The sequence below is a fragment of the Ailuropoda melanoleuca genome, chromosome 7, assembly GCF_002007445.2.
Source record: "Ailuropoda melanoleuca isolate Jingjing chromosome 7, ASM200744v2, whole genome shotgun sequence".
Taxonomy (NCBI): domain Eukaryota; kingdom Metazoa; phylum Chordata; class Mammalia; order Carnivora; family Ursidae; genus Ailuropoda; species Ailuropoda melanoleuca.
Genome location: NC_048224.1, coordinates 72,675,110 through 72,689,784, shown reverse-complemented (window position 1 = coordinate 72,689,784; position 14,675 = coordinate 72,675,110). Strand labels below are relative to the sequence as shown.

Sequence of the window (14,675 nt, the reverse complement as noted above, 5' to 3'; positions counted from 1 at the left end):
TATTTTTTGATCATTGAAACCTTTCTTTAGGGAAATCTCTTAAAATCTGGTATAAAAGATAACTGCCAGAGACTTACAGATAAATAAAAAAGTATTGTTTAAAAACATAACGTTACCTTTACAGATTTAGGGTGAAACCTAGCTATGAAAACTCTGACCTTTGTTATGTATCGGATAATGATGAGTATTACTCAAAATATCCCATTGATAGTATGAGAACTCATAGCAACTTGAGTTTCTACTTTGGGACAAAAGCAGCCCAGAACGCTACTAATTCACTGCATGTCTCAGTCTACCAAATAAAATAAAATGAAACGCAAAGGGGAAAACATGCTAAGAGCTATAATAGTAACAGTAAAAATAAGATTTGTTATGGGTCCATGCCTAAAATGGACAAAGAGTATGAAAGAAAGTTAACTTACTGCAAGAGATTCCATTTGCTACACAGCAAGCATGGCACAGGAAACAAAGGAAAGGAAAGAAAGTACAGGGTCAGTGTAATGCATGCAACGGAAAGCATGGCCCTCTTCCAAGAGCAGAACCGTCAGCAGTATTAGCATTGCTTGCCCAAACTCGATAAATGGTTGCACGTCTTGTACCCATTCAACATGCACAGCGGTCCAGTTAAAAAGAAGCTTGAATGGGAAACATGTCACTGAAAAATATAATTGGTAATCGTTTAGACTCTCTGATTAATTGGTTTAGGTTTTGTCAGTCTTGGAGACCAGAAGTCAAAATTTTTATTGCTTGAAGGTTTTAGTGTTTAACTGTGAATAATATGTGGACGGAGTAAAACTGAGGAGACCAACTGAATGATCTAGAAAGAACTGTAGCCCAGACAAATTATACTATTACTACCTGTTAGTTAAGGCAGAGTCTTCAATCCTATTTGCTAAACTATGACTATCTAATTAACATAGAATATAATTAACAATGTAAGTGGCATTTGCTTTAGAGTTAGATTGCCTTCCTAGTTAAGAATATTTTATAGGACTGTGAAATATAGTCATTTCAAAGGACTAAACCTAATCTGTATAGTACCAAACAAGTGTGAGATATGACAAGTAATTTTCTTGCATTTCATTTGTAATAATTTTGTTTTCAATTTCTAAAAGTAATCTAGAACTGGTGGGTAGTTTAGAATAATATAAATTTGTAACTGAGCCATGTTCAATTCTGGCTCCCATTTTTTGGTGTCATCATATTATAACCACAGACTTGGCTTTAAGGAAAGTGTGGATGTGTTAGAAAGATGATCAGAGTCTGACAGAATGTTAAAATCAATTTGGCCATTCCTAATTGTGGATCATATCTGGTTCTGGATTTTCAAAATATTTGAAAACATATCTAACTTAGTTTGTAATCCTTGATAGGAAAAACCACTTATTTTAAAGCTTTTTCTAAAAAAAAACAACAACTTAAAAACCCAGCTCTCGGTTATCAGTTTAATGTATTATACTTAATATAAGGTACACTACACACACAAAACTATCAAATTATTTATTAGTATCTTCAAACATAAAGCCCCACCACTGCCAACCTCCCTCCCCACCCTCTGAGGGTCTCTTCCTGCCCCACCTCTTACCAATATCCTATAAGTCGGGCACACTGATGACTACTGTATTATGTTTATTGAATAGTTTTTTGGACCTTGGCCATGATTATCTTTAAGCTTTGAAAGATAAATACATTGAAGCCTGTGATGCAGATTACACAGCCTGAGGTATTTTCAAGAAAACTTTATGCCTAGATGTTTTTATAACCAAACCTTAAGTACTAAAAAAACTGCTATCTTTCTACTGTTTTCCAAAACAAGGTTGTAATCCAAGAAGATCGTCAAATCAGTTAAAGCAGAAGGTCCTCTGTTCAATAAAGGCAAATGAGACTTTTTGACTCCAGCTTGGTGCTGAGGAATTTCATTGTCCATGAATTCCTCCCACTCAGCTCTCAAGGCACAAAACTGTATTTCTTGGGGGATGGCCAACCTGGCGCACCAGTTCTCAATACCCTTCTTAAATGCTCCTTTTTAGGTAGGTTGGTGCAAGCTACCTCGCTTTTTATTATCTCAGAATCCTTACCTAGGCCACAGGCTGGGGCCTCGTTTGCCTTTCGAGCTCCCAAGAAGATAGTGAAAAATGCCTTTCTAGGGGGTGATTTTATGGAAAATGTTGAAACCTTTTATCCCTCCTGTGCTAATGTTTTCCTGTATCCAGGTTTTCAGAATAATCCCTTCATAAATCTTTATGAATGTGTTTATGTTTTGGTGACTTAAGATTCTTTGGAAAATGTTATGGGAATGGCACTATTTTATTTGGTCAGAAGGAGTTTCTTCAAGCCCTGTTCCTGCACACCTCATATAACTTGATCCATAAATTGGATTTAGAGGTATATTTTCTCAAAACAAGAAAAAAAGATCAAGAAACCAAGATGTTAAAAACTGATCACAGACAGGGTGATTTAAAAGCCCAGAATAATCTAATTTTTGTTCGTTAACAGTAGCATAGCCATTCCTGTTTCTCTGTATTCTGCTCTGAAATGAGTCCTATGCGTAGGACATGAGCCAGTCAGGTAACAATCTGAGAGACGTTCGCCATGACAGAAGATGAGCCATCGTGTGCTGTAACAGCTATTATTTTCATCATAGTTAATCTCTGAAAGCCACTGGCTTGAATTAAGTGGGACAAAATGTAATCAAGCTAGCCTAAGGTCGCAGCTTCCTGACTCCAGGGTAGAGCTGCATCTGGTCTGCGAAGCAGGCATAAGCAGCATGTGCTTGCCTGTCGCTAATATCACTTGGCGCTGGCTCACTGATGACTGTCGTATTGTGTGTGCTGAGTAGTTTTTTGGACCTTGGCCATGGATATCTTTCAAAGCTTTGAATGACAAATACCTTTAAGCCTATGATACAGATTACACGGCCCAAGGTATTTACTATTTTTAAGAAAACTTTAACTTCAGCAGACACATCTGTTCAGCCAACGCAGGGAAGAGGATTCCTTATATAAGAGTAACTGGTTCTATCTGAAGGGTGATGTTTAAAGGGTTAGAGTTTAACTGCAGAAACTGCAACTTGTCTCCTTCAGTTTGTGTAAGAACAGAGGTTGCAGCCTTCTCGTGCATACGTTATGCGGGGCTAGGAAGCACATAACTGAGAGGCTTAGTGTCCAAAAAGACCCTAGTAATTGGAATGACGATTTGAATATAAGATGAAATGTAGTTGGGCTAAATGTAAATGATTGTCCTTGACTCTGAAGAGCCACATGTTTGGGGAGTGCTCAGAAATACCTGTTGAATTGGGACTGTGCCCACTAACATCACTTCTCACGGGTGAAATGGAAACATTTCCAGCTTTGCCAGGGCCGGCTCTGCAGGACCTGGGAGGTGAGCCGGATTCGTCGTTGAAGAGCTCAGGCTCGTGCTGCCATCCGGAGCAGCCGGAGCTGAGCTGCCTCTCCCCGCCCCACATTTCTGTTAACGTCAACGACCCCAGCGGGAGCCACTCCACATGAATTCCACAGGAAATGGAAAGGTCAGTGGACACCCAGATTCTTAATTAGAAGTGCTGGTTTAGGTCACGAAGAGATCTGTCCCTCCTCTGGCTCGGGCTGAGAAAACTCGGGGAAAGCAGGGTCTGCCAATCAGTGAAACTGCTCTCATGGGACACATGCAGATCATACTCCTTGTCTTACGTTCTTCTCAGCATACGCTGGGCGTTATTCTGGGAGAATGGCTATTATAATCACCCGGAAGCCTAAATCATCCACTAATCATGCCTGTCTTTTAAAATAAGGCTTCCCTCAAAAATACTTCCCAAGTATTAGAGACGCTTTTTTTTTTTTTTTTTTTTGGTAGAGAAACCATTTGTTTTGTACATGCACTGAGAATTCTCCACTAATAGATGCCCGAGTGAGCAGGTCCAGCAGACAGGCACTTGCGTCTTGTATACATAGAGAGGTTTCTCACGCAGGCAAGAGTAACTTGCTCTCAAGCGGGTGCTAACGGGTGGCCCATTTCTTTTGAAACACACAGCCCTGTCTGGTTTTCCACTTCCCCACTTGGGGGCCTTAAGTACAGCAACACATTTTTCTATTACAAGAAAATCAGCAGCCCAAGCATCATGCTGATTGATTGGCACCCGGCTCTTGCCTTCAGGGCTAGGAACTCAGCATGTGGCGGGAAATGGTGGACAGCGGACCAGATGGGCCACTGATGTGCAGCCCAAGCTCGTGGCCACCATGTAAGAAGGCAGGCCCAGTGTTGCTGGCTCTTCTTTTTCAGAGACAGTGTTCTGTTGTGAGTGTATGTGTATGTGTGAGCGATTTTAATTTTTAAATCAGGCCAGTTAATAAAACATGTCTGTGAATTGGGTTACAAGTGTACAGGCTACCAGTGTAACCTTTCCACATTATTTTGATGCCTACAACCTCATGTTAAGAATACAAGAGAAATAAGAAAATAAATATTCGACACCCATCAAGGAATTATATTCTCTTCTACAAACCATTCAGCAGTGACTTCTCACTTACGCCACCTGTTTGGAATGACCAGAAATCAGCTTGTGGCAAAGACCAGACTGGGCTGGGTAGGGTTTGGGGATGGGAAGACTCCATATGCCTGCATGTACACCATCTCCATCTCTGGCAGACTGACCTCTCTAAGAGCTCAAGAATTTACTTTGCTAAGTTCAGTAAGCCAAGTTCTAATCCTTTCCTAAAGTACACACTTCTCTGAAACAGAAACACTCCTGTAATAATCATTGGCATGTTTACTCCACAATCTGCATTCAGACAGAGATTCTGAGTCATAAGGTCACTTCCCATCCCCATTCCACTTGCCTCCATGCTCAGAATAATTGGCAACTTCACACTGTTCCAGAAGACAGGGAACCTGACTAAACAAAAGAGTGGAGAGAATCACTTGAGGGTAAGCTGTGCTCTGAGGTCAAACATTTGTTGGATTTTGCCTTCGGACAGAAGCCAGACAGTAGCTCTAATTAGCAAAATAATATCTCTGTCAACTCTGGATGTAAGATTGTTTCAATGGAGTGACACCATCATCCACTCTCAAGGCCCACCTTTAGTAGCGTGTAAAGATTTCCCCCACATTTGCCCTTATAGTCCGTTTTTGGCCCTGACTGAGTGTTCTCTGCAATGGCAATGCAGTCTTCCTCGTTTCTACCTACCCCACTGTGCCTAGCCAGACCTGACATTCAGAAGTTTAGGTAAGGTGGGTGGGATTAGAGAATGTGCGGTTTGAACTTCATGCCCAGTGGCCAAACTACTTCCAGGGTCGACAGAGAATTTAACAAAGTATCCCGAAGATTTAAACAAATCACCCAGCCTTGCCTGACTCAGTGGGAGAGCGCCCTCTCTGGTAGATGGGATACAATTTGCCTTCCAGACCAGCTTCAACCTTAGAATTGTCACATACAAAGGACCAAAAGCATCTTCTTTAGGACATTTGTTCATTGTCTGGGTTCTCTGGTCATCACTGCATCCACAGGCCATGCAGGGAAATTCTAATGCACTGGGATAAAACCAGTAATGGGAAGAGAGCCAGGCTGGTTTTGCAAAAATGCTGTAAACATCAGACTCAGAATATGGCCTTCTGTTGACCTCTTCCTGACAAGCCCACTCTCCTCCCTGCTGGATGTTTTATGCAGGTTCTTAAAACCCTACAGACATTTAGACGGATGCTGGAAATTGTCCTCTAGCCTTTTCCTATGTGTCTGTTTTTACTTTTAAACTAAGAGTAAGCATGCATTCTGGGGATGGGAAGAATCTGGCCTGCAGACAGCCTCTCAGCCTCAACTTTCTTATCTGCAAAATTGGAAAAACCATTCCAAAGACTGTTGTAAAAGATGAAATGAGATTATATATGTATGGTGCTTGAAAACGATTGGTTTCTTCTTTCCATGTTTGTATTCTCAAGCCTTTATTATAATGCTAACAGAGTTGTCCCGTATAAATACTTGAAAGAAGAAATGAAGTCTAAAGACAAGAAAAGGGATGAGAAGAAACATGACTACAACATAGGTGCATAGAAAGGGGGAGGATGAGGAGGCAATGAAAAAGAAAAAAACCAGCAAGAAGTAAGAGATTAAGCAAAAACAACAGAAATCTTTCTTCAAGGGACGTGGAGACGAAATGGGGATGGGGAAGGAGCAACTGAACAAAAGAGAACTACAGAAATAAACTATAAGCGCAACAGAGACAAATTGAAATGTTTGGGAAATAGGATAATTTAACTGGAAGTCCTGAGGTTTTAGATTAGGCAGGAAGCTGTATACAAATGAACAAATAAATAATAGATTTTGTTTTAACCCTCATTCCCAGAAATCTGCAACGTATTATTGCATTTTCCTGATTGAGATTTGATTATAGAGAATATAACAGAATTAGATGATTGAGGATAAACGTTTAGATAACTATTTTTACAGTCCACTTAGACCAACTGTATCATGAACTGGACTAAGTTTTTGCTAATTGTAAGTCATAACTTGGTAACTTTTCTCTGGACTGAATTTATTTTAATAGCAGAGTATAGTGGAGAGATGATTGGGCCTGGAATCAAAAGGCGTGGGTGTACTGGATGGTCAAAAAATCTGTACCATAACCCATGTGTGTATATATAGATACACATATACATATAAGTGTGTGTATCTATGTATATACACATATATGTGTGTGTGTATGTGTAATGTATTTAACACATTACTTCTGGGGTATGCTCATGGCACAGGTTATTCAGTGAAAATCAGAGTCACATGTCATTTGAGGTAGCCCATCACAGATGCATACTCAGGGGCTGAAGGAAAGGATGGAGTCTGTTGTATTTTGAAGTGCACATTCTGCTACGCTTACTGGAGACATCTCATGTGAGGTCATAAAACCCGTATTTTAAAAATGTAATATAGATAACACCCTTTGTTATGTACATTGGCCTGTTTCCAGATGTTGCGTCCAGGCCATGTTTTTGCCCATCGCCTATCAACCATGAAGCCTTGGACAAGTCAAGCTTGGTTTCCTTCTCTAGAATGGGGCTGCCACAGCTTGCCCCGTCTCCCATGCCCAGGAAGATCAGTGACTTCAGGGATATGAAAGTTTTCTGTAAGATACAATGTGAAAAGAAATGTGTCCTCAAGAAGGGCAGTGATGTGGAAATGCAGCCCACATGTTAGAACCCTATCTAGATATTTCTCAGTCTTGTAGTTTGCTTGTTCGATCTCGTACCTCTTCACTAACACTTACCGAGGGGCTCACCTAGGGACTCACCCATGGCAAGGATAGTCACTCTCAGGACTGCAAACTTGTTCAAACAATTACCAGATTGAATTGCACCACTGGTATACCCCTCAATTTTTTTTGTCTTTACACCTCAGTAAAGCACTGTGTCTAACACAGGAAGATGGTTTCTCATCCTCTTAAGGGTGCACAATCCAAAATGCTTTTTTCAGTAGTGGTGTTGTAATTACAAGGTATCACCTCTGCCTGACTGGGCAGCAGCCTCCTCCCTTGATTTCCCTAATCCACTCTGGCGCCCTTCAGTCTGTTTCCAGAGTAGAGTGCAGGAGCCTGAATCTAATCCTATCCACCCATTAAACCACTTCAATTGCCTATCATTGCTGTGAAGATAAACACCCAAGCCCATGGTCTGGCTTCTGCTAGCTTCTCCAGACTCTTCTCAGACTTTACTCCAAGTTGCTTTCTACACTTGCAGCCATGCAGGCTCTCTTCAGTTCTTGCAAAGGGCCATGTCCCCTCCTGCCTCAGGGCCTTTGCACAGGCTCTCTACTCACTCCCCTTCACTTGGCTACCTCTGGCTCATAGTTGAGATCTCCACTGAGATGGTACTTCCATGGAGAAGGCTTCTCAGAACTGCCCTCCCCATTTGATCAGGTTCCTTTGCTACCTTCTTGCATAGCGTACGGGCCTTTCCTTAATAGCACTTATTGCTGTTTGCACCTATATGATTTTTTGATTACTGTCTCCCAGACAAGATCGGAAGCCCCACAAGGGTGCAGGCTTGTCTGTTATTCATTATCATATCCACCATGTGGACCACACAGGAGGCACTTAGTACATAACTGCAGAATGAGTGATTTTAATCCATTCATAATTTTCTGCCCCACTGCCTTGACAACATAGGACACGTTTACAAGCCAGCTGGTCTGAGGAGTATACTTAGAGCAATTCTAAATGACAAAAAACATAGCTGTTTTAGAGTGACTGCTGAAAGGTCAACAAAGATTTCCTTCACTGAAGAAACTAAATGATTCGGTGAAGAATGAATGAAATTTGGTTTTATATTCTAAAGGAAGAGCAGATTTATTAGGAAATGATTAGTATAGTTAAATGATGTCCAGCAGAAAGATCATTTGTATACCTCTGCTTTTCCAAAAAGGAGACTCCCTCCCCACAAATCCCATCAACACACAGTCATGCTTGGCTTGAACATCATTCCGTCTTACTCTACTGGCTTCTTGTGAATGTAATGGGGTGACCCATTGCGTGTCTTCCTTTCTCATGCTCTATGCTTCTTGGGTGCATCAAAATCAACACACGCTGTCAGAGCACGGAAAAGAGAAATTCTAACAGGTTTTCATTACCTTTTCTTCCGAGTCCCCTGGTTGACAGGTAATTACTCCATCTCTTGATCCTCCTGCAAATGTTGCCTTACAATTTGCAAGCCACTGTTGTCAGAAAGAGATGCAGACATAGGTAAAATCAGTGATGTCCTGAGAACATTTTTATCATCAGTCCTGTCAGGGAAAATTGATGAAGCTTCTAATCACAGTAATATAAAATTTTGCTATAATGCCTTTTTGAAATTATTTTTTTCTGGTTAATCTATTTGAGATTAAAATATCTATTCATATGGGTTCAATGATGCTAATTTATTTTTTTTAAAGATTTTATTTATTAGAGAGAGAGAGAGAGACTGAGAGAGCGAGCACGAGCAGGGCAGAGGGAGAAAGAGAAGCAGACTCCCGGCTGAGCAGGGAGCCTGACATGGAGCTCGACCCTAGGACCCTGAGATCACGACCTGAGCCGAAGGCAGACTCTTAACTGACTGAGCCACCCAGGTGCCCCTTGTGATGCTCATTTAAATATATAATTTCAGCATTGTGATACAATATTCCTGGAGGATGGTTTCACCAGACCATTCCTATTTTATGTATAAACTTAAAAAAATCATATACAGTTAGAAACCTTTCATATGATTGAGATTTGGGGAATAAAACCAACAATTCCTCACAGGCTGGGGGATCCTGGATCATGGTACTCATGGCCCACCTACCTCTCTGTTTATTGGGTGGCTTCTGTGGGGGCAGGTCTACTTCAATGTAAGAAACACTTAAAATAACAGCTCAGCTATTTAGAGATTCTGCCATCCTTAAGTATGTGGGATAGTAACTAATACAGATAGTAACTAATACAGGTATGAAAAGGAACCCCCAGGCACAAAACAATAAGCACTGAAGAACTAAAATTCATATCTGACATCAAAAGATTGGTTTGTTCACCAAGAAGAATGGAAGGATTATTTTTATTAACTGATGACGGAGAAGCTGGAAAGCCATGACCAGTAAAGCCACAGAAATAGAAGACAATGGGAATTGTTATAGTAGAATGTCAGAACTCTCGCCCTTGGGTAGATCGTGAAAAGATCAATAACAACAAACACAAAACAAGCAACTTTATAATGAATGTCTTCTGTGTATAAGGCACTGTGCTGGGCAGTTTACAAATGTTATTTCTATTTTAAAGGCAATACTGTGTTGTGTTTGAGAGCATGGACTTTTGAATCCCATAGGTCTGGGTTTCAATACCAGCTTTCCACATCCTAGCTATTTAGGACAATAATAGCAACTCCAGGGTAGTTGTGAGCATTCCATGATTTAAGAGATATAACTCTGATCAGGTTGTTGGGCAAGTAGAAAGGACGCAGGAAATGATATATGCTATGACTATTATAATTGTTATACACTTACAACAATTCTGCAAATTAATTATTATCACCGTCTTATAGATGATATGTCTGAGATGAGGAGGTAAGTAACTTATCCAAGTTCACTAACCCTTAAGTAGCTGAGCTGTGATTTGAACTCACGTCCATCTGATTTTAAAATAGTGTTTGGCATATTTATAAAAGGTGTCCCATAGATACTACACACAATTACTTGTCAGAAATCGGGGGGTCTGTTTGCCTGGTTTCTGGATCACCTCTGTCTCTAACATTTTACAGTCTAGATCTATGAAGGAAAAAGAGAATAAAGAGCAGGAGTCGAGGCCAGAAGAAGCAGTGAGATCAGGGAGAGGCACCTGAGAGTAGTTAAGAGAAGGGAGCTGAGATTCACCCCATCTAGTTTCAGGTGAGGCAAACACTGGAAGGAAGTAATTAACAATTTTATTAAATCTCTGAGAAGAGTTAATGACATTGACAAGGAGACATATCAAGCAGATACCCATGTTTCCCAGTTTCTGGGTAGGGAAATTATGGGGCTAAAAATGAAAGCTGAAGATTCTTTTGTAGACACCATTTTTGTATCATCCCTACTGTTGACAGTTCCACCACTAATAAATTGGAGTTGTAGTCCGTAACGGAGGAGCAGACCCTATCATCTTACATTAGTCACAACACCCCCCAGGGCTCATAGTGGTGGGGTTCATTTGATTTTAACTAAATGTATATGCACCAAAACACAAAAACTTACTGAGAGAGTGGCTTCTTTTCTGTTGTTGTAGGTATCCAAATATTCTTGCAGTTCTAAAACACTGAACTTGAGCTTGTCCAGAAGTCCACAAGAAAGGAGCTAAAGACAGAAAATCACTTGTATTAAAACAACTAGAGATAACTAAACACAGGCATGACCACAGAGAGAGGAAAGAGAAGTATATTTAGAAATAATGAAAAATGGGGACCAGTGGCTCAGTAAGCTGTGCAACGTGTCATTTTGCTCCACGATCAGCTGCAATGGCAATTGGATATGAGTTTGCTAATCCAAATCTCCTATGAAAATATTGTTTTCTCCATATCGGTATAGACACTCAAATCTTAACATGTGTCTGTAGGAGCCCACATTAACTATATCCATTTTATGCATGAACTCTAGTATCGTTATCTAGTAATACTCCAAGTAGGGTGAAGACAGACCCAAACAGACTTTTGAACTGATTTTATAGTTAATCTGAACTTTAAATCATTGAAGATGATAGAATGGTTTCTCTTATTGTGTCCCTGCTGCAAGGTAGCTAACCACCAAATTCTTGGAAAGACTAATTCTTCAGAGACTTTTGAAAGCAAAGCACATCTGTGTTGGTTCTCAACTCATAATTACTCAGCGTATGAGACGGCTGTGTGATTTGCATGAGGACCCGAGCCCTCAAAGAGCTCACCCGTCATGCAGGCTTAGACTTTTATTTATAAAGTCCTAATTTAGCAGCCAGCCGGAGGATGCTTTAATCAACCCTCACACTCAGCATTGCAGTTTGGGCTGGATGAATCCCTCCAGGGGGCGATCAGTCTCTATCTGAGACTTGGGAGTGAGCAGAACGAGGACATATTGCCTCTGGAGCCCCATCTGGCCGGCCAACCTGGGATTGTGGGGACAAGCTAGGTCAGCTCTGGGGGTTCGCTCACCTATTCAAGGCTGTCAAAGCCAGAGCTGTTGGAGAGAGGTGCCAAGGACACGGAGGGGAGCACCAAGGTGGATTTTTCTCCCGATTCTCTGAAATGACTTGGCCTTGGCTGGTAATGTACATTAATACTGTGCAGACTCAGGCCTTTGGGGGTCCTGTCACAACACGGCGCTGCTTGCAAACACTGACAGTATCTTTCAGACAAGCCACAACACAAGCATGCTTCCTGGAATTTCCACACCTTACTAAGCTGGGCCGGCCATTTGCCGCCAGAGACGGGAGTACTCACAGTCTCAGCGTCCACGAAGAGCGTAGGGCATTCGGAACAGGAGGTGAGCATCTGAGAAGAGCTGACAAACTTGGACCCGATTCCCCGGAGATTGTCTCCAAGGTAACTGGCAGCATCACAGGTTAGGAAGCAGAACCTTTTCTGAATATTCTGAAAGGCAAAATAATTACCATTTGTAAAGGGCAAGTTTTAATTTACGCACTAGAAAAACCAATTTTTTAATCTTTGTAAAAGTATCAAATGAGCATAGGTCCTCAGGTAGAGGTGGGGGAGATAGGGAGTAGAGTGAATGCTGGTCTTAAGTAAATGATCACCCCAGTGTGGACAAAATTTCTTCTTAAAGTGTCCTTTCTCAGAGTGTGGACGCTTCTATAATCTTTTAAATAAATGGTGCTTTCCTTTTTGCTGGTGGTTAGTGCTGGTCAGCAATTCCTCCTCACTATCTGTCAGGTCAGTGAGAAATTACTCCGATTACGTCAATGTGCGCGAGTTAGGAAAGGTCATGAGATGTAACGCTCTTCTGTTCCCCAAGATCACAGCTTCCTGAGAAACAGCACCAAAATAGTGCCATCTGAGCTTCTGCAAAGTGGAAGTAAATGCTACTTGGGTCTGGAATAATATCTCCGTCTGAGAGTGTGTCCGCTCCGGTGTCTGTAACCCCATCCCACAGTGTTGCTTATGTTGACTCATTAATCCTCACAGCCGGGGGAAGAAGTCAAGGTTAAGACCTGGCTTGCCTAAGGTCATGCAGCTAGTAAGTCACAAAGGAAGGGGGAGCCTGACTCCAGAGCTCATATTCCTTCCACAAATTGACAGAGCTTCCTAAGAGCTGCTTTCTCCTATACTGCCCGAGGACAAAACCAGAATTAGGAGGAATCTGAATCACCGTGCCCGTGTCGGTGCCAAAATGGGAACGTGTCTCAGCCCTTAAGCTTCCAACACACAGAATCTTCAGCAAAAAGAGCACAATATTTAACCAAAAAATAATTCCAGTCCAAGGCATTGGCTTTCCTCAAAGAGATGTCATACCTTTTGAGTTGTGGAATCAAATCCAGGAGAAATCCTCTCTGCCCTATTGTGAGGAAAGTACATGTCCCCAAACAACAGCAGGTTGATTCTTTATGCTTTATATTAGAGAAATGCCAACCATGTTGCATATTAATTATTTTTTACTTCATATATATGAGAGTTTGGCATAATGCAGGACATACATATGTCTTTATGATGTCAGTTTTTTGTGTGGTTAGAAAAAAAAAACCCAAAACCTTGACTGAATGTTAGAGCAGAAAGAACGAGAAATGCCATGTCTAGCATCAAACACCTACTTGAGTGGCAGAGCCGGGAGTAGGATTCAGGTCCCCAAAGAGTTTGGGGTTCTTTCCATTTGACCTAAGGATAAGGTGAGGTCTGGGAAGTATCTGTCAGGGAACTTTAGAGCCTCTTATAAAGGCAGGTAATATTGAGGGGATATACACTCAGTTTTGCCCTCACCTAACTTCCATATAAACACATCATATAATTTGGAGGCACCATGTGATACAATGATGACATCCTAACACAGGAGCAACGGGAAAGACACATGATGGCTAAGACACTTGGAAAAGTGGCCATGATGGACTATTAGAAATCAATTCCTCATTTTTAAAACCAAATTATTTTGGCAATTACCTCCTCTCTACCCATCCCAAATTCAACTAAATACAGGGAAATGTGGCCTTCAAACTCACCGGAAAATGTGGGAAAACAGTACATAGACATGGTGGGGACATAACAACAGCTTAATAGACTGCATGCCTGAAATGTATTTCATTTCCAGCATGTTTTATTAATACCTATTTTGTGACTCATAGCATTTGGTAACAGTTGAGAAAGTTCTTAAGGCTAAATATAACGTATTTTTTAAAGATTTTATTTATTTGAGAGATAGAGAGAGCACAAGCCGGGGAGGAGTGGAGGGAGAGAGAGAAGCAAACTCTCCTCTGAGCAGGGAGACTGATGAGGGGCGCTGTCCCACGACTCTCGGATCATGACCTGAGCTAAAGTCAGACACTTAAATGACTGAGCCAGCCAGGTGCCCCAAGGCTAAATGTATTATTAAAAACTGAAATAAGAGGTACACATTTGTATGATTATTATTGTAGATAAGCTGCACAGGGATTAATCTAATACAGGAATGGAAAAATAAAGCTCAAACCCAAAAGTGCCCCGTACCCAAGGGCCCAGCCCCACCTCCCAGCTCATGGGACAACCTGCTGATCTACTGTCATCAAGTCAGATGTCCATTTAAGATTCCTGCTAAAAAAGATTCCCATTCATCGTCCTATGTTCACTGAGCACCTACTGTGTGTTAGCAACTGTGCCAGGTGTAAGACAGTTACTTGCCCTCTCTGGGCGAAACAGACAAGTAATTCTCATAGAATGTGACAAGCATGACAGATGTAACCACAATGTGCTTGGGATCCCAGGTGACAGAGAGGGAGAAAGAAGGGAAGGCTTCATTCGCTGACATGAGCTCCAACCAGGGGTTTGTGTTTTACTGGGAGTATAGCTGAGGGCCAAGAGAACACGGCCATTGCTAGGCAGAGGGAAAAGTATTGCTCAGGACAAGAAAATTTAGCACAAATAGTCTAGTGACCGTAATAAGAAAAAAATACTACAACAGCCAAACTTAAATTATTAACCATTAACCATTATTTTAAAATAGACTTCAGAACAATATTAAAAATAAATTACTTTGTTCCTAA

General features: G+C 41.3%; 1 protein-coding gene across 1 annotated transcript in view; it reads right to left on the bottom strand.

Moving 5' to 3' along the window:
* FRY (FRY microtubule binding protein) overlaps window positions 1-14,675 on the bottom strand; it is a 258,709-nt gene that overhangs the window by 10,454 nt on the left and 233,580 nt on the right. Inside the window, exons 56-58 of the mRNA XM_034663782.1 lie at window positions 11,932-12,081; window positions 10,718-10,816; window positions 8,609-8,692 (exon numbers count right to left, since the gene is read on the bottom strand). Of these exons, the coding sequence (XP_034519673.1) occupies window positions 8,609-8,692; window positions 10,718-10,816; window positions 11,932-12,081 (333 nt within the window). The remainder of the gene's footprint in view (window positions 1-8,608; window positions 8,693-10,717; window positions 10,817-11,931; window positions 12,082-14,675) is intronic.